Source organism: Spermophilus citellus, assembly GCF_964194105.1.
Source record: "Spermophilus citellus genome assembly, chromosome: X".
Classification (NCBI taxonomy): Eukaryota; Metazoa; Chordata; class Mammalia; order Rodentia; family Sciuridae; genus Spermophilus; species Spermophilus citellus.
In genome coordinates this window covers 39,902,818-39,923,014 of record NC_138190.1, presented here as the reverse complement: position 1 = coordinate 39,923,014, position 20,197 = coordinate 39,902,818, and the positions used below count along the sequence as shown (strand labels likewise).

Here is a 20,197-nt window from a genome sequence, read left to right as displayed (position 1 = left end):
GCCTTTGTCTAGCATGAGATAACTGTATACCTGTGGGTTTGTCCCTGTATCTTGTATTCTGTTCTGTTGGTTTTCATGTCTGTTTTGGTGCCATTTTTTTTTTTTTTGTTACTATAGCTCTGTAGTGTAATTTAAGGTCTGGTAGTGTGATGTGTCCTGCTTTACTCTTCTCACTAAGGATTGCTTTGGCTATTCTGGCCTCTTATTTTTCCAAATGATCTTTGTGACTGCTTTTTCTATTTCTATGAAGAACATCATTGGAATTTTAATAGAAGTGGCATTAAATCTGTATAGCACTTTTGGTAGGATGGCCATTTGACAATGTTCATTCTTTTTTGTTTGTTTTCATAAGTTTTTTTATTAGTTGTTCAAAACCTTACAAAGCTCTTGACATATCATATTTCATAGATTTGATTCAAGTGGGTTATGAACTCCCATTTTTACCCGGTATACAATGTTAATTCTACCTGTCCAAGAAATATATCTTTGTATTCCCTTAAAAGTGTATTTTGTAGTGTAAAAGCTTTTATTTATTTATTTATTTAGGTACCACAGATTGAACCCAGGTGCACTAAACCACTGAACTACATCCCCAGCCTTTTTTATTTTTTATTTTGAGACAGGGTCTCGCTAATTTGCTTAGGGTTTTGCTAAGTTGCTGAGGCTGGCTATGAATTTGCAATTCTCCTGCCTCAGCCTCCTGAGCCACTGGGATTACAGTCATGTGCTACTATGCCCAGCCCCAAACTTTTATCAGTCTATTGGCAATTTTTTTTTTTTTTTTACAGAAGAGTTGTACATTTGGTGTTATGTCTAAGTACTCTTTGCTTAGCTCAGATCATAAAGATTTTCTCTGTGTTCTAAAAGTTTTACATGTTACATTTATATCTATAATTTACTTTTTAAAAAATTTTTTAATATTTATTTTTTAGTTTTCGGCGGACACAACATCTTTGTATGTGGTGCTGAGGATTGAACCTGGGCCGCACGCATGCCAGGGGAGCGCGCTACCGCTTGAGCCACATCCCCAGTCCTATAATTTACTTAAACTAATTTTTGTAGAAGGCATAAAGTTCAGTTCAAGGTAGATTCTTTTTGCATATGGATGTCCATTAATTTCAATCCATTTTTTGAAAAGAATGTACTTTTTCTATTAAATTATATTTCCAATTTTGTCAAAAATAAATTTTGTTTGTAAATTTATTTCTGGATTCAATTCTGTTTCATCAATCAATCTATAATAGTCCTTACTCATATCACCCTCCTTTGATATCTTTGCTACTTTATATAGTAGCTTTATACTGAATATTAAATTAAGTATTGTGAGGCCTCCAATTTTGTTCTTTTTCAAAATTGTTTTGGCTATTGTACTTTGATTACTTTGATTTTCCTATTCATTTTAGATTTGCCTTGTCTATACTTACTAAAACTTCTGCTGGGATTTTTTTTATTGAATTGCATTAAATATAAAACATCAATTTGGAGAGAATTGATATCTTTGCTAAGTTTAGTCTTCCAATCCACGAACATGGATGTGTCTGTATTCATTTTAGGTCTTCTTTGATTTCTGTCATTAATATTGTGTAGTTTTCAGCATATATATCCTAAACATGTTTTGTTACATTTATATCAATGTATGTTTTAAAAAAAATATCTGGGCTGGAGATGTGGCTCAGCGGTAGCGCGCTCGCCTGGCATGCGTGCGGCCCGGGTTCGATCCTCAGCACCACATACAAACAAAGATGTTGTGTCCGCCGATAACTAAAAAATAAAATATTAAAAAATTCAAAAAAAATATCTTATTTTTAGGTGTAGTTGTACACAACACCTTTTATTTTATTTTTTTATGTGGTGCTGAGGATCAAACCCAGGGCTTCGCATGTGCCAGGCAAGCGCTCTACCGCTGAGTCACAATCCCAGCCCATATATCGAAGTATTTCCCTTTCTTTTGTGTGCTATTGTGAATGATATATTTTTAAAATTTTCATCTCCAACTGCACATTGCTTGTATATAGAAATATATTTGCCCTTCATGTGCCAACCTTGTATCCTGAGATCTTCCTAAACTCGCTTATTTGATTCTAAGATTTTATAGTTTCCTTGGAATATCCTCATTCTCCTCTTTTTACAGCATAATTCTTCTAGAGGTGAAGTTTTAATAATCCACATGAACTTATTATTCACAATTTTTTGAAGACTGACAGGCAAAATGGTCTTCTCTGTTGTTAAGAGTGTCAACAGAGCCCAATTATGCAGAGTTTCTTATAACAATGGAGCAAAATGTGCATACTTTACAGAGGCAGGGTCAGCAGCCACTGTCACCCTTTCTAGGTAACAGAAGAGGAAATTCACACATTCCTCCATCTGTCCATACAGTCATTCAGGGTTTACTGGGCTCTTATTATATACTAGGATGGTAAAGTGCCGGATAAAAATGCTAAGATACAGAACTTTAGTCTCCCAAAGCTTATAGTTAGTTGAAATGTCAGCAGGGGATTTCCTCAGAGTGTGAGAAATTCAGGAGAGGAAATTCTCCCCTCCTGCCCATCAGGCAGAAAGTTGTCTTGGTCTCCTTCTTAAGGGTTGTTCACTTCATTACTGGAACTGAGATATTATGGGATCAAGAGCCTTGTTCCTAGTGGGTGAGTGTCCCATTCCTTCTCTTTGGGGCCTGCAGAAATAATGAGAGGGGAGGGGACTCTCACTCCTTGGAATCTTCTAAGTAGACAATAATGTTATTTGAGGATAGGAGAAATATTCAAATATCCCTTGAGACCACTTCTTTTTTTCATTTCCTGTCTTTTTAAGAAATATATTTTAGACGTTGATGGACCTTTTTTTTTTCATTTATTTATATGCAGTGCCGAGAATCAAACCCAGTGCCTCACATATGCTAGGCAAATGCTCTACCACTGAGCCACAACCCCAGCCCCTCCTGACTTTTGTTCTCTGTTTTTTTGTTCTGTTTTGTCAATATTACATTGAAATTTATATATCATGATTTTTGCTCTATGTTTATACCTTGTATTTTCCTTTTTATGCCTCATACACTGATTAAAAATTCCAGTACAATTTCGAATCTGAGTGGTGATAGTGGATTTTCTTGCCTTTTTCCTGATCTTAGGGAAAGAGAATTCAATCTTCTACCTTAAGAATAATGCTAACTAATTATTTTGTACATGCACTTTATCTGTCCTATTTTGCTGAAAGTTATCATGAATGGATGTTGCATTTTGTCAAATGCTTTTCTGAATCAATAAATATATTATCATGTGATTTTTCTTCTTTAGATAGTTAATATTGTGGATTGCATTGATTGGCTGATGTTGAATCACCCTTGCCATCTCAGCATAAACACCACCTGGTTAGTGGGTATATTTCTTTTTATACATTGTTTGATTTAATTTGTAAATATTTTATTGTGGACCTTTATGTCTGAGTTCATGAGAGAGAGAGGACTGTAACTTTCTTTTCTTCAACTGTCATATAATATTTATGTCAAAAAATGGGAAGTATTTTCTTCTCTTATACTGTATAGAAGTGATTGTGTCATAATGATTAATTTCTTCATCCTGAAAGCTATTTTTTACTGTATATATTATTTGGGGTTGCTAGTTCTCTGATCATGTAAAAAATGCTTTGTCTTTTTTTTATGATCCACTTGGTTCCTGATGAGAAATTCATATTCATTCAAATAGTTACTACCCTACATATGATGTGTCATTTTTATCTTTCTGCTTTAAGGATAATTTGTTAGTTTTTCTTTTCAGCAGTTTGAATACACTATATCTGGGCATTGAGTCTTTTGGACTTAACCAGTTTGTGATTTGCCAACATTCTTGTTTCTGCAGCTTCATGTCTCTTGCTAAATGTGGAATGTTTTCAGTTATTATATCTTCATGTATTTTTGCACCATGTTTTTCCCTCCCTTTCAGACTCCAAAGACAAACATTTTAACTGTTTTGTTATTATCCTACAGGTTCTTGAGGCTCTGTTGATTTATTTCTCATTTTTTCCTTTCTATTTCTCAGATTGGATAATTTCTATTGATCCATCCTCAAATTTAATGACTCATTCACTCCATTCTTCTTTTATTCCCACATTTTTATTGGTACATTAGATTTGTACATAATGGTGGGATTTGTTGTTACATATTTTCATGCATGTATACAATATGACAATATAATTTGGCTCCCTAGCACTTCCCCGCTCCCTGCCCTCCTCTCACTCCCTGGTCCCTTTTTCTATTCTATTGATCTCCCCTTGATTTTCATGAGATATCTCACCAGACCTTTCTTTTTCTTTTTCTCTATAGCTTCCTTTTATGTAACAGAAAACTTAGGACCTATGGCCTTCTGAGTATGGCTTATTCCACTTAACATAATGGTCTCTAGTTTCATGCATTTTCCTGCAAATAGCACAATCTCATTCTTCTTTATAGCTGAATAAGACTCCATTTTGTATATACACCACATTTTCTGTTTCCATTCATCCATTGATGGACACCTAGGCTGGTCCCATAGTTTGGCTATTGTGCTGCTATAAACGTGAGTATGAATATATCGTTATAGTATGATGATTAATAATATAATAGTATAGTATGATTAATTCTTTAGGATAAATACCAAGGAGTGGTTCATTTCCATTCTTATATTGCATTCATGTAAAAATTTTAGTTTGAATTGAATTTCAGTTTGAATTTTGTTGAAAATCTAAAAATTCAGTTATTATAATTTTCTGTTTTTAAAATTTAATTTTTTTCCTTCTTTATTCTTTTCTTCTTTGCTTAGACTTTTAATCTTCACATTCATTTGAAGATTCTTTGTATTTACTTGTTGAGGCATTTTGTTTTGTTTTGTTTTTTGGTACTGGGTATTTAACTCAGGGGTGCTTAACCACTGAGCCATGTCCCCGGCCCATTTCTTTTTCTTTTTTTTTTTTATTGGTTGTTCAAAACATTACATAGTTCTTGATATATCATATTTCACACTTTGATTCAAGTGGGTTATGAACTCCCATTTTTACCCCGTATACAGATTGCAGAGTCACATCAGTTACTCTTCCACTGATTTACATATTGACATACTCATGTCTGTTGTATTTTGCTGCCTTTCCTATCCTCTACTATCCCCCCTCCCCTCCCCCGGCCCATTTCTAACCTTTTTATTTTGAGACAGGGTCTTGCTAAGCTGCTTAAGTCCTCACTAAGTTGTTGGGGGCTGGCTATGAACTTGTGATTCTCCTGCCTCAGCCCCCCAAGCCACTGGGATTAGAGGTTGTTGGACCATTTTTATAATAGTTGCTTCAATATTTTTTTCAGGTAATTCCAACATCCAGGTTATCTCAGCATCAGTGTCCATGAATTGCCTTTTCCACTCAAGTTTAGATTTTCAAGTTCTTCAGGTGCTGAATAATTTGGAATTTTATCCTCGATATTTCAAATATTACTTCATGAGAACTTGTAGCCAATAGAGGAATGTTTGTATTTTTGTTATAGTTTATCAACATGATTGGGTTTAGATCACAAGTTCTGATCACCCTTTTGTGGATCATTGCTTCAAAGCCAAATCAGTTTTCAAAACTTTTGCAGTGCTCTTCAGATCTATTCTACCTGTGTTTTATCTAGTACCTAGCCTAGGACTTGGGTGGAGATGTTTCTTAGTTATCACAATCTTTGGCATGATTTTTAGTATCAGATCCATGGAGAAGGTCAAGGTGAACCTAGAAATTTGTAAACACCTTTATGGAATTTTTTTTAAATTTCTAATTTTATTTGGACACAATACCTTTATTTTATTTATTTATTTATACATGGTGTTGAGGATCAAACCCAGGGCCTCTCACATGCTAGGCGAGTGCTCTACCCTTGAGCCCCAGCCCCAGCCCTGGGCTTGTTTTTTTAATATAAACTAAATTGTTCTTTTTTATAGCTTTATTTTATTCATTTATTTTTATGTGGTGCTAAGGATTGAACCCAGGGCCTCACACATGCTAGGCAAGTGCTCTGCCACTGAGCCACAAACCCAGCTCAATGTGCTTGTTTTTTTGACCTTCTCCCTCTCCACAATTTCTCTGGTACTTTTTGATTTCTTGTAGTTCTCCTCTTGATCTACTAGCAAGAATCCTGGGTCTTTATTTACTCTTCTTTGCCATGTACATAATGCAACTTTGCCCATATTTTCTTCCAGGTAACAGTAGAGAGAGAAAAAAAAATATCATTGAGGGTTTGCCCCCACTGTCTTGATGATATGGGATTCTGGGATCTTTTGACTTGATGATGATGAAAATGACTTCAAGTCAGGTGAGTGAATAGGCAGGCAAGGCTTTTTAATGGGGCTTCCATTTAGGAAGGGAGACACAGTTCTGACAAGATGTCTAGCTGGCTCTGAAAAAAAGAAGGGAGCTTGTTTTATTGATTATTTGCAGGTGTGCAAATGCTAATTGTCTTTAGATGTACTCAACTCAATCATTTTACCCTGGGCTAGAGATAAGTTCCTGCAGCTGTTCAAGAGAACACATTCAGGGCACCCTGATCTCATCAATGCACAGTTGATGGTGGTTGAGGGTAGTGAACACCAAGCCTTCTGGGGTCTGCTGTCAGGCCATGAAGCAAGGCCAAGAAGTGCATCTGCCCTTGGTCCCTATGGCAGTCCCTGTTGTTAGGACCACAACCACTCCAACCAGGGGGAAGAATTTTCCCTCTCTTGGCATTTTGAATGCTTGTGGGTTCTGTGTCCTCCATTATCACTGACTCAGCTGCCACAGTAGCATTGTTTATTGGTTAAGGCTTAAGAGAATTAATAGTAAAAAAAGGGAAAATGGTATTTATCAGAGTTTTCTGAACATTAGGTGACTTATTTCCTGCTCTTCCTGAAGCTCTCTCTGTCCATGTCAATCCCGCTTCTGGGATTTTGGATTGCCTTGGGTCCAGTCCAGTGTAGACTGGAAGAAAAAATGGTAAACTCAACACCAGTTTTTACTTCAAATTCTGGTTTTCTTCATAAACTTACCTAACAAAATTACTTTTCAGAACCTGTAAAGAGTTCCTCTGTGCATTCTGTTAAGGATTTTCTCTCTCTTTTTGAGATGGGGGGTCTCACTCTGTTGCCCAGGCTGGTCTTGAACACCTGGGCTCAAGCAACCCTCTTGCCTCAGCCTCCCAAGTAGCTGGGACTACTGGCACATGTCCAGATCTGTTTAGGTTTTATAGCTGCATTCATTGGGAGAGAATGGGTTGATTAAGATTATTCTGTATTAACTGGAATCAGAAACCTCTGTGTTACATAAGTTAGTTTGCATATATATGTATAGATAATGGAGTGTTTGGCGTATATTTATGAAAAGTCAGGTGGAGATTTTCATGTTCTGACTTGACTACTTTATACAATAATTACTCTTCTGATTATCTATTACTGTGGAAGAAGTCACCTTCAAACTCAGTACCCTAACTTAAACTAACATCAATCATTTCATCAATCAGGTTCAGGTGTTTAGGCTCAGCTAGATGATTCTTTGGTTCATCCTTTTTTAATTTATTTTATTTTATTTTTTGGTCCAGGGGATTGAACCAGAGGCTCTTTACCAATTTATACCTGAAGCTCCCCCACTTTAAATTTTTTTTTTGTAGTTGTATATGGACAGGATGCCTTTATTTTGTTTATTTTTATGTGGTGTTGAGGATTGAACTCAGTGCCTCATGCATGCTAGGCAAGTGCTCTGCCCCTGAGCTACAGCCCCAGCCCACCCTGCAGCCCTTTTTTATTTTTTATTTTGAGACAGGGCCTCACTAAGTTGCTAAGGCTGGCCTCAAACTTGTAATCCTCCTGTCTCAGTCTCCTGAGTCACTGGGATTATAGGTGTGTACCACCATGCCCAGCAGCTAGATTGTTCTTGCTTGTGGCCTCTCATAGATTTATAGTAAGATTGTGGCTGGAAACAAAATAATTTGAATGCTCAGTAATTCACATATATGACATTTGGGCTAGGAATACTAAAAAAGTTGGGGCTCCTGTGACATCTGCTTCTATTGATGGATGGGCTTTCTATATGATTTCTCTTGCATGGCAGCTTCAAGGTAGGTAGATTTCTTACTTAGAAGCCCAAAGTTTCAGAGTGAGTGGAGAGTGTATGAAAAGGAAAGCAAGACTGAGAGCAACACACACATAGGAGCTAGACCACCTTTTCTGACCTAGCCTCACAAATCACATCAATTGCTACTTTCTGTTCTTTGAGATAGTACCAAAGGTTCATGTAAGTTCAAGGGGAGGGAACATAGATGTCATCTCTTGATGAAGTGTGCTAAGGTTCTAGGATTGAAAATACAGTTGGAGTCCATTTTTGGAAAATACAATCTGTCTCAAATACTAAGAAATCTGTACTATTTTTGTACCAGGGATTGAAGCCAGGGGTGATTAACCAGTGAGCCACATCCCCAGCCTTTTTTGTATTTTAGTTAGAAACAAGGTCTCACTGAGTTTTTTAGGGCATCACTAGGTTGCTGAAGCTGGCTTTGAACTCAGGATCCTCCTGCCTCAGCCTCCTGAGCTGCTGGGATTACAGGCATGTGCCACCATGCCTGGCTCAAAATCTGTACTTTTAAGGTAGCTTCAGCTACAGGGAAAAATCCTGTCCTTGATTTCTGGGAGTTCAAGAGGGCATAAGATTATGATTGATTTGACCAGTTTTTAGTAAAGACAGCCTTTCTGTAACTTTCCTGAAATTAGATCAAAATTCCCCATTGTTGTCTAACCATCTGGGTTTTTAGTATTGGCAGTTTCACTGGAACCTGCATAGGACTTCTAATTGCATATGGATTTTTTTTTTTTTGGCAGGGGCTGGGTGACAGTCTGGAGGAGTAGGGAAAGGCACTGACTAAAATATAGATGAAGAGATTTCCCTGTCATAAAGAGGGCACTCACTGGACACTGTTGGCAGAATGTTCACCTAGAAGGGAACAGGGGAGGCAGCAGTGATCTGAATAGCTTTCCTAACTTCTTCAATGAATTTTCTTAAAAATGCAAAATCCTCTGGGAGAGAAAACAAGGAGAGTTGATGGGAATTATTTCATAATGATTCAATAAACATTTTTGAGCATAGTACTAAGCATCAGGACTTCAATAATTAAGTTGACTTCTCTTTTTTTCTTTGACCAGAGGGACAAGATGGATTGGAAAATTCTAGTTTCTAAGGATTTGTTTCAAGAGGCTTGTTGTGAGGCCAATTCATAAATCTTTTCAGAGTTGAGCTTTGTTCTAAGATTCAAAGACTCCCTGAGCTACCAGGAAGTCAAAATAAAAGGGTCATCAGTGTAAACCCCCTCCCATTGGTCCACCGATCCTGTCTTAGGGCCACCTGCTACTCATCTATCCGGTGTGGTGTGTTCACTTCTTTCTGGTTCAAACTTCTTCCCCAAGGGACTTAGCTGCAGTCTTTTTCCAAGAATGTCAGTCTATTTTTTTCCAAATAATGAAGGAGGTATTTCAATGCCCTCTCCCGATTCTGACCTCTATCAATCCTCACATTGACCCAGACTGGAGCAGAGGTTTGAATGAAGCCTAGCAGATTTTGGGGAGTCCTAAGAGGTGGAAAGCGATATGAAAGGAGAGAAAAGAGGTCTAGGGGGTTATATGGCTTCGTGGGTCCTCAGTTCCTTCAGGGTTCCCACTTTACTGGGCCCAAAGCGACTACATACTGGCGTGAGATAAAACTGTTTGCGGTGGCACCAAAGACAGGACTAGAGACCACACCGCGAGGGAATCCAAGCTGATGCTCCTGGCTCGTGCCAGGAGCAGGCGACCTCTGCCGTCCCGTTTAGGCAGTGCGGTGGCGACCCCAGAAGGTCTGGCCAGGTACGCCAAGACCTGGTCAAGAACAGAGACAGGCAAAGGGCCGGCGACCCGCCCGTGGATAGGAAGGAGACAGCTGGCCACGCCTCGGCTGCCGGGTCGGCGCGGGGCGCGGCTCCGCTCAGCAGGGGGATGAACAGGTGCGCGGGCGGGGGGCGGTGCTTGGGGATCCTGCGCACTGTACGCGCCCCTCCCCCGCGCAGCTCCGGGCGCAGTCCCAGCCCCGGCGCGAGCTGGAGGAGGAGCTGCGGCGGCCACGGCTACTCCAGCAAGTCCGCGGCGCCACGGTAACCCGCCGACGGCGCGGGCTACTGGTGCCCGCGTGGAGGAGGCGCAGGCGGCCCTGGGGCAATGGAGCCTGGTGACACGGCGCGCCCGGGCCCTGGGCGGGCTGTCCGTGCGCTGCGGCCACGGCTACTGCTGCTACCACTGTTGCCGCTGCTACTGGGTCGGGGGCTGCGTGCTGGGGCCGCGGCCTCCTCTTCTGGGGCGGCGGCTGAGGACAGCAGCGCCATGGAGGAGCTAGCCACTGAGAAGGAGGCAGAGGAGAGCCACCGGCAAGACAGCGTGAGCCTGCTCACCTTCATCCTGCTGCTCACCCTCACCATCCTCACCATCTGGCTGTTCAAGCACCGCCGGGTGCGCTTCCTGCACGAGACCGGACTGGCCATGATTTATGGTGAGCACCCCTGCCGCACCCCCCACCCCCACATCCCTCCAGCAGCGGGGCCCCTGCGCTCCTCCCAGCGCTGCGCGGTGCTCCCCCTTCACTTGCCAACGTGTTTGGTTTCTTTTGCGTTTCCCGCTGCGACGATGTGAGCTCCCAAGGTCAACTGTCTGCCTTTTCTGGCTTTCTACTACCGTTAAAAAGAATTCCACCCCGTTTCGACGTTTCTTCACCAGGGACCAAGGAAAATGAAAGGCATAGAGATGGCCCAGTTCCTTCCGCCCGGTTCTGTCTCTGTTGCGCCCCTCTCCATCACCCGCCTCCCCACCCCAGTTCAGATCTACATAGTGTGTGTGTATGGGCCAAAGGTGGTTGACTTTCTGGGAGGCCACACCACGTAGGGGTGGGGATGAGGGCTGAAGGTGTCTCTGCTTGGATATGGGCTGGCCCGGCCTCTTATTTGCCACATCCACAGTCAACCTAGGTAGGCGCCCACTTATGAGGTCCGTGTTCCCAGGTCTCTTGTTAATAATAAAGCCAGAACATTAAGTGCTGTGAAAGGTGAGTTTGGTCCATAACCCAGAGTGATGGCACCACCGTGTCAAGCTTCTAGACTGGAGACAAGTTCACGTCCTTCTCTTAGATCCCAGTGGGAAGTTATACCTAGTTACTTGCTTTTACTTAAGCAGAGAGGAGCTTTTGTATTCCTAAAATGGTAACATGGAACAACTTTGAATATACATTTCTGAGTGTGTGAAGAGGAAAAGTAGTGGTTTTAATTTGAGAGTCAACCTGATTTTGTCGTTAAGGATGGGCTGCTGCCACCATCCTTTTCTGGATTTAACAGGACACTGTGTTATATGCGTGGTGGTCAGTATAAATCTCCTGTTATTATGAGGATAACAACACAGCAATAATCTGAGTCATCCCTCTCCTCTATACCCCCTCTTATTCCCCCATGATTCCAAACTAGAGCCACATACATGTTCTTTTGAATTTAATTCAGTGATGTTAAAGCCCATGTTGGCATCCTCCAGTGAAATAGATGAACCACTTAATGACTGTTCCCAAGTAGGAACGTTTTACTTCATCACTTATACTGAATTTATTCACTCAATTTCTATCCAGGGTTTCCTGATAGAGTGGAAAGCAGACACCTTTATATATATATATATATATATATATATATATATATATATATATATATATTTAAATTTGTGGTTGTAGATGGACAGAATGTCTTTATTTTATTTGTTTATTTTTATGTGGTGCTGAGGATCGAACCAAGTGCCTCTTGCAAGCTAGGCATGCACTCTACCACTGAGCTAAAGCCCCATCCCTGACACCTTAATCTTTAATGTGCAAATTACCCTTGGCCCTGGGCATTGCTTCTCCTGGTTCTTGGTTTGTTGCTGACAGCCAGGGCTCATGACCTTTTCAGACAAATTTTGTTAAGAGGCAAATGCTTTCAGGAGCCCTCCAGCCTTGAAAAAGTAATGGCTTAAGCAGGTCTTGAATCAAAACAACCACATCTAAAATGAAGTTAGTTATTGTACATCATAGGTTTCAGGAGAGACTTTGGCCTCCATACCTGCCTGTTCTTGAGCCCTGTGCTTTGGGACACAAATGACTGATGTGAGGGTGGTGGGTAGGCCTAGAGAATTCCTGAATAGGGAATTAAAGCATGTTGTCATTTCAGGTGATTGACTGAGAGCCATGTTGCAAAGGAAGACTACCTTTATATGTATGTAGATAGCCATGAAAAAAAAAAATATATATATATTTATAGGCCCCAGATCCATCTCCTTAAAGGACAATGTGCAACAGAAGTAGATTTGACAGGCTCATAAATGCATGTGCTCAAGTGAGGATTTAAAATATATATTTTCTGAGGAGTACTCCATGTTCTTAGGGATTCGGTCACTTATGTTAAGGCTTAAAAACAACAGTGGAATTTTCCTTTGCTGATATATACTGGTTTGTGGTGTGGGGACTGAGCCCAGGGCCTCATGTATGCAAGGCAAGTGATCTACCATTGAGCTATGCCCCCAGCCCTGCTCATGCATACTTTAAAAACTCACCCTAACCTGTTAGTCATTGGGGATGTGTGTGTGTGTGTGTGTGTGTGTGTGTGTGTGTGTGTATACATGTTATGGACAAATATGTTACTAACCTGGCTTAATTGATGATTATTCAGAAAAGGCAGCATCATCTCATAGCATTCCTATGTCATTTTGTTCTATATCTTCAGTTCTTGGTGTTACTTTTAAATGTATCAAGAAATTTATTTTGTCAATGTGTAACATCTGCGAATATCCCAAATATTGATATTTTGATTTGCATCATTTGCAATCATGAGAAAACATTTTTCTTTTTCTCTCAGGGATATTTGGTTTTCTGTTTCAGTCGCCCCCATCTGAATTCTAATGTCATCTGATTAGCTAATTATTCATTATATACTGCAGATTATTGGCATGGGGATTCTGTTAAAATTCATTTTGATAATATTTTAAAAATTATCTATTTAAAAAGGTGTGCAACATGATGTTTTGATATACACAGTGAAATGATTACTACAGTTAAGCCAGTCTTTGAACGTTTAAGTGAATGCAGTACAGATTTTTCAGGACTTCCCTTTTTAAATAGTAAGAAATCAGATTTTTATTTCTTGATATCAGTAGAGGAAGTGAGTAATTTTTCAATTGGCTCTGAGTAATAAAGGACAGAAAGACCTAAGTAAACATTTGTTAAGTATCAGCTGTGAGCTTGGTACTTGTTTTAATTTCTAGAGGCAAACAATTAGATTTTTAAATGTTGGTAAATTGTTTTAAGTCAAAGAGTTCAACTGTGAATTTTAAAACGCTTTATGTTGAAAAAAACTTAAAGTATAATTTCTATTTATATTGAAGTGATGCTTCAATTTGAGAGGGGTGTTGTTAAATATTTAAAAAATACATATAAGTTGGTATAATCATAAACTATTTCTGGAAGGGCATGCAATAGACTAGTAATATTAGTTTCCTTGGGAGGGAGGAACTAGCTGGACATGAGATAGGAGTGGGAGGGTGATGTCACTGTATACCCTTTTATGCTTTTTGATTTTTGAACCATGGAAGTGGAATCACCTGATAGTGTGTCCATGTCTCCATTCTGTGTCACTTGTGATGGTATTTTAAGGTGTTCCTCAAATCACTCAATTTCACACCCACTTCCCCCTGTTTAAATCACATGTTATCATTTTTCTGTGCCCTTTCGGTTCCTGAGATGGAGACAAAATGGGGCAAGAGTTTCCTTCCTCTCCCCCTTATTATTCCCATTGTCCCCAGGGAAGAGCTGATGTTTACTTCAGGAGAGGTATGCCCAAATAGACCCTGTTGTAAATGCTTGCTGGGATGCAAAGGAGGTGAGAACAATAGGAGACATGTTGTGTAAGCTTAGCATTTAAACAGAAAGGAACTCCTCTAATCAGCAAGGTACTGTTCTAAGCTCTTCTGCCAGACCATAGGTGGAGGCAGCTACAAGAAAAGAGTCCCTCCAGTGAGGGTGAAAGCAGCCCCCAGACCCTACCATGCCAGCTGCAGGCATGGGGCAAGGCACCAGTCTGGCACCAGTCTAACCTGTTTTGTCAGGCCAGGGAGCTCCGAGCTGGCTTTGTATGTGATTGAAGTGGCATCCTATAGTTACTGGGCCCCGCATGTCTGCACAGCAGAAACAGTAAGTGGTTGAGGTATGGAAGGGTGGCATAAACAGGCTTTGTCAGTAAACTGTGATTCTCTCTTAAGTGTATGATAGTTCTACTTCCTCCACGATATATATATTTTGTGACAACTGATATGGGTTCAAAATATCCACAAGAGCCCACCACCTGCTTCTCACTTCCCCTTCCTCCACTCCTATCAGTTTTCTGAGGACTTGTTGATTTGCCCCTCTGGGTTCTGTGGATCCTGCGCTCATTGCTGCTCTGTTGCTGGGTTGGAGCTGGATTGCTAAGCACAGCCTGAGAGTGGGTTCCTAGGGTAAGTCTCAGAGGGGAAAATATAATTCTTTGAAATAACAAGAAATTAACATTTGAGCCTGTGAATAAACATTTTAGAACCACCGTCTTCCTGGTTAATCAGAATTCCTCCCCATCCTTTTTAAGGAGCCCCTCACTTTGGCCCCCATTTGGGGCAGCTATGTATGGTCTTGCTTTGGTATCTTTTACCTCTGAATTCAAATGGTAGTCTTATTCCTTATAAAGCTTGAGCCTTAGTTTCCTCTTTGGGAAAATGGAGATAATGTTACTCAACTCAAAGGATTGTTGAAGTATTGTTGAGATATTTTAAAGGGTCAAGGGTAGTGTCTGGCACTTAAGCACTTGGTAAATATTAGTTCCCATTCTCACTTTTGACTTTGTTCTTTTTTTTCTGGTGTGGGGATTGAACCCAGGGCCTTGTGCATACAAGGCAAGCACTCTACCAACTGAGCTATGTCCCCAGCCCTCACTTTTGACTTTGTGATTCTTTGGCAAGCTATGCTACTTGAGGTTTGTTCAGCAGAGGCCCACTATGATTTTAAAATGCATTAGGACACAGTGGGAGTGAGGAGAATTGTGTGTTTTTGGTGGCCTATTTATTAATACCTAGAAAAAGATCTACAATGCACCTACCCCCCCTTTTATCCAACAGTTTCAAGACTTGCACTTTATCCTTCAGAAGTATTTGCATTGTATTATATAGACAGCTGTTTTAGTCAGCTTTTTCACTGGTGTGACCAAAAGAGCTGACAAGAACAATTTTAATGGAGAAAAGTTTATCTATTGCTCAGGGGTTCAGAGATCTCAGTTCATAGATGGCCGGCTCCATTGCTCTGTGCCTAAGGTGAGTCAGAATGTTAGGGCAGAAGGTCATGATAGAAGAAATTATCTCAGGACATGACAGTCAGGAAGCAGAGAGTGAGTTTCCCTCACCATGGACAAAATATATATCCCAAAGGCATAGCCCCCAGTCCTCCAGCCACACACTGCCTGCCTATAGGTACCACCCAGTTAATCCATACAAGTGAATTATTGTGTTAATCAGGTTGAGGCTCTCATAACCCAATCATTTCACCTGTAAACTTTCTGACATTGTCTCACACATGAGCTTTTGGGGGATACCTCATACCCAAACCATGATAACAGCAATATTAGTTTTAGCAGTAAAAATTTGGACTACTTGTCAGGAAAGGACTGGTTAAATTGCAGCACATTCACATTAAGGAATACTATGCAACTGATAAAAAGAGGTGTTTTGAGATTTTTTTTTTTTTTTTTTTTTAGAGAGAGAGAATTTTTAAATATTTATTTCTTAGTTTTCGGCGGACACAACATCTTTGTATGTGGTGCTGAGGATTGAACCCAGGCCACACGCATGCCAGGCGAGTGCACTACCACTTGAGCCACATCCCCAGCCCCTTGAGATGTTCTTTTAAGACAGCTGTTCATATAATAGTGGTATGGGGAAAATAAGGGATAGAATATTATATATAATATCATCTTCTTTGTTTTTCCAATAATTATATGCTATATGAACATAAACAAGGATGGTTATCCTTTGGGAGTAGGGCCAAATGTTGGGAGAGAGAGTGGGGAGATGTTACTTTTTCCTTTACGTTCTTCTGAATGATCTGAAATTTAACATTGACACATTACTTTTGCAATTTTTGTTAAAAAACTGTGGTGCTGGGGATTGAACACAGGGTTTGCAAATGCTAAACAAGGATTTACCATTGAGCTACATCCCCAACCCATTAATTTTGCAATTTATAGGTTGTTTTAATAAAGTAAATAACTTATGCAGCAAAAAATGCATTAGAACTATGAGTTGTATGTTTGGGCAGGATCCTCTTGAATAGTATAATGTTCTTTCTAAAAAAGTCTCTGGGCATAAAGAATATTTTTACTTATTTAAAAGTTATAAATGGAAGTGAGATGTTTCTGTCTTAAAATTAGAAAAATGGTATTTCCTGAAAGCATTTGTTAGAGCTTCTAATCAATGGGGGGTTTGGTATTGGGGATTGAACTCAGGGGCACTTTACAAATGTGCTACATCTCCGGTCATTTTTATTTTTATTGTTTTTAATTTTGAGACGAGTTCTTGCCAAGTTGCTTAGGGCTTTGCTAAATTGCTGAGGCTGGCCTTGAACTTGGGATGCTCCTGTATCAGCCTCCTGAATCACTGGGATTAGAGGCATGTGCTAGAACTTGTAACAAGTTAACCTTTTTGGAATTTTTTAATTAAAAAATCACCATTTGTACTCCCCACCCCAGTGATAACTGATTTAGGCAGGGGTTTTCAATGAATTCTAGAGTTAGAGGTAAAAGTTTGTTAGGGAACACAGTACTTGTATGGAGTTGAGTATTACCCCACAGATCACTTGTCTATTGCAAAGGAAAGAAGGTATCTTTACAACGGAGAGGTTTGGTAGTTACTTATAACCAAGTCATCAAATTTATCCTGACTCATCATGGGACTATCTGGTATTATGTGCCCTGTGATACGATGTAATAGGAAGCATACAACTTCACCTGTGTAGTGTTATTTCTCTGAATGTTTACTCTGAATCTCATCAAGGATTTAGACACATTTTTCAGTTTATAGGAAATACAGGCGATAAACAAGTTATAGAACAATGAGAAAACAATCATACCAATCCAGAATATGGGACAAATTTTCGAGTCCTGCTCTTTTAAAAAAGTCAGTGTCAAGGGAAATAGTCAGAGTGAGTGTTCTAGATAAAAGAGACTAAAGAAACATAACTAAATGTAGCACAGGAACCCTGATTGGCTCCTGGTCCATGAAAATGAACTATAAAAGATGTTTTGGGGACAGGGCTATTTGAATGTGGACTGGGTATTAGATGATATGATATTAGGGAATTATTAGTATTTTTCTAGGTAGTGGAGGAGAATGTACTCTTTCTTTGGAGATGTAGGTTAAACTATTTAGTGGTGAACTATATGAGTCCTTATGCATGCGACTTTTCAGAAAATTTAGTCAGAAAATATACCACATTTATGAGGAAAACAAATATGACCACATACTAGGAATTATTAAATCTATGTGGTGGGTGAAAGGGTGTGCATTACCTTCTTGTTTCAACTATTCTGCACGTTTTGAAATTTCTTAGTAAAATAGTTTGGGAAAGAAGTTGCCCCCCATTAGCTCACCCTTCAGGTGAGGCTGTATACTTCCTGTTACTTTCCTTATCTTTTTGACACTTATTAACACTGTTTGACTAGATGAGCACTCTGGCGCACACCTGTATTCCCAGCAACACAGGAGGCTGAGGCAGGAGGATATCAAGTTCAAAGCCAGCCTCAGTAACTTAGTGAAGTCCTAACCAATTTCGTGAGACTCTGTCTCAAAATAAAAAAAAAAAAAATAGAAAGGATTGGGGGATGTGGCTCAGTGGTAAAGCACCCCTTGGTTAAATCTTTAGTACCAAACTAACATTGTTTGATATTAGTTTACGTGAGATAATACTATTCTTAATTGACCTGATAATAAGTGACTTCTTTTTAATTTCATTTTTTGTATTGTTTTCAAGTCCATTTGCTTTACCGACAAGAGAATATATGTTTGGAGACTTCTGGCTTTTAGTTAAAGCATTATACTTGGCTTTTAGTCAATGCAGATGGTTATATTCGGGTAATGCTAGTTGTTAAAACAAACTAACCCCATTTCAGTGACCTAACGTAATAGAAATTCATTTTTACTCATATCATGGGCCATTGCAAGGGACTGGTAAGTGGTTCTTCATATTGTGATTCAGAGACCTGGTACCTTCTATCTTGTGGTTTCCTCAGCCCTCAGGGCTTTGGAATCCTCCCCTTCCAGATGATGAATGAAGAAAGGAAAAGAGGACCAAGTGGGAAAGACACATGTGCTAAGCGTGGAAATGTTGCATGTTACTTTGTCCACTTCCATTGGACAGAATTTAGCACAAGGCCACATCTAACTGGAAGGGAGCCAGGGAAATGTAGTTTACTTGGAGGAAAAGGAACATATTTGGAAAGCAGCCAGCCGCTCTGTTGCAGTATTTGATGAGTACTTTGTCATACCTAATCCAGAAAAGATAAATAGGTAGCAGCATTTGTGTGTAGTTTATTTTTTATGTGTTGGTTGCTGATAAACTAAATTCTGTATTTTAAATAATCCAATTGGAAGAGAGTATTGTCTTTGAGTTTATGAAATTGTTTTCATGGTTCCACTTAGTGATGCTATTTGAAGTGGTCCCCAAACCAGCAGCATCAATGTCATTTGGGAGATTGTTGATAGTGACAAATCTTGCCTCCAACTTACCCAGACATTTTGGGTAGGGCCCAGAAATTTTTGTGTTAACACATTGCCAGGGTTTTTGCTTGTTTTCATTCTGAAGTCACAGACTTACTGGTATAGAATAATTTTAAAAAAAGACTTTAGTTTCTAGGGCAGTTATTAAGTGCACAATAAAATTGAGCAGACAGTACAGAGATTACCCATATATTCCTTGCTGCCAAATGTGCATGACCTCCCCAATCATTGGTATCCCCACCAGAATGGTGGGGATAGATGAACATATATCAACATTATTACCCAAACCTGTAGTTTACATAAGGGTTCATTCTTAGTGTTGTACATTCTATAAGTTTGGATAAAAATATTATAACATATCCATAATTAATACATCATATGGAGTAGTTTTACTGCCTATAAATCCTCTGTGCTCTGCCTGTAAATTTATATTTCCCTCCCTCATCCCTCTACCTCCTGGCCACCACTGATCGTTTTTTACTGTCTTCATAGTTTTGCCTTTTCCAGAATGTAATATACTGAGAATCATACAAAATGTAGCTTTTCCATATTGGATTCTTTCATTCAGCAATGTGAATTTAAGCTTTCTCCATGTCTTCTCATGGCTTGATTCATAGCTCATTTCTTTTTTAGCACTGAATACTATTCCATTATCTGGATGTACCAGTTTACATTCACCTACTTCCTGAAGGACATCTTGGTTGCTTCCAACTTTTGGCAAATCTGAATAAGAAAATGTAAACTTTTACTGTTCAAATACATTCACTATGTTTTTCTTTTGTAATAAAATGATAGTGCTCAACTGTTTATTGAGCACTTGCTATTATATCCAGGCACTCTTTTAAGTATTTTACCTACATAGAGTTACTAAACCTTCACATCAAATGTGTTGAGATTGTATTATTGGTCGCATTTTGACAGAAGAAATTGAAACTTAGGTCGAGTATCTCCTGTGGTCACTGTCACAAGCTTGAAATTTGGAAGTGGGGGTTTATTAAGGCATGGGATCAATATGGCTTAAGAGGCATTTGACCAGGATAGTTAGTGTAGAGCCTGAATCCTGCTCCATTACCTGTTTCTAGGAGGTCTCAGGGAAATCTATGCCCAGAGTATAAAACAAAGCAAGGTAACTTTTATGTTAGCTGAGGCTTTAGCCCCAAACTCCAGTGCAGAACTACACAGTGAGGTTGACTGATGTTGAAGACTCAGTTTTCCTATGCTAGATCGGGCTGAGGGCTCTAAATCCACGTGGAAGCACAAAGCCTGCTCCTTTTCAGCCCAAAGATCATTATTCCAGGTGTTACTCCATTGATGACAGAAGGCTAATAGTATTTTATGGGAATAGAACAAATGTTAAGAGAAGTGTTCAG

The 20,197-nt window shown here is 39.5% G+C and overlaps 1 protein-coding gene across 2 annotated transcripts in view; it reads left to right on the top strand.

Moving 5' to 3' along the window:
- The first annotated feature begins 10,060 nt into the window (after positions 1 to 10,060).
- SLC9A7 (solute carrier family 9 member A7) overlaps positions 10,061 to 20,197 on the top strand; it is a 146,366-nt gene continuing 136,229 nt past the window's right edge. For both annotated transcript variants that reach the window (XM_081277314.1, XM_081277313.1), the window contains exon 1: positions 10,061 to 10,524. In XM_081277314.1, the coding sequence (XP_081133440.1) occupies positions 10,197 to 10,524 (328 nt within the window). In that variant the 5' untranslated portion in view covers positions 10,061 to 10,196. The remainder of the gene's footprint in view (positions 10,525 to 20,197) is intronic.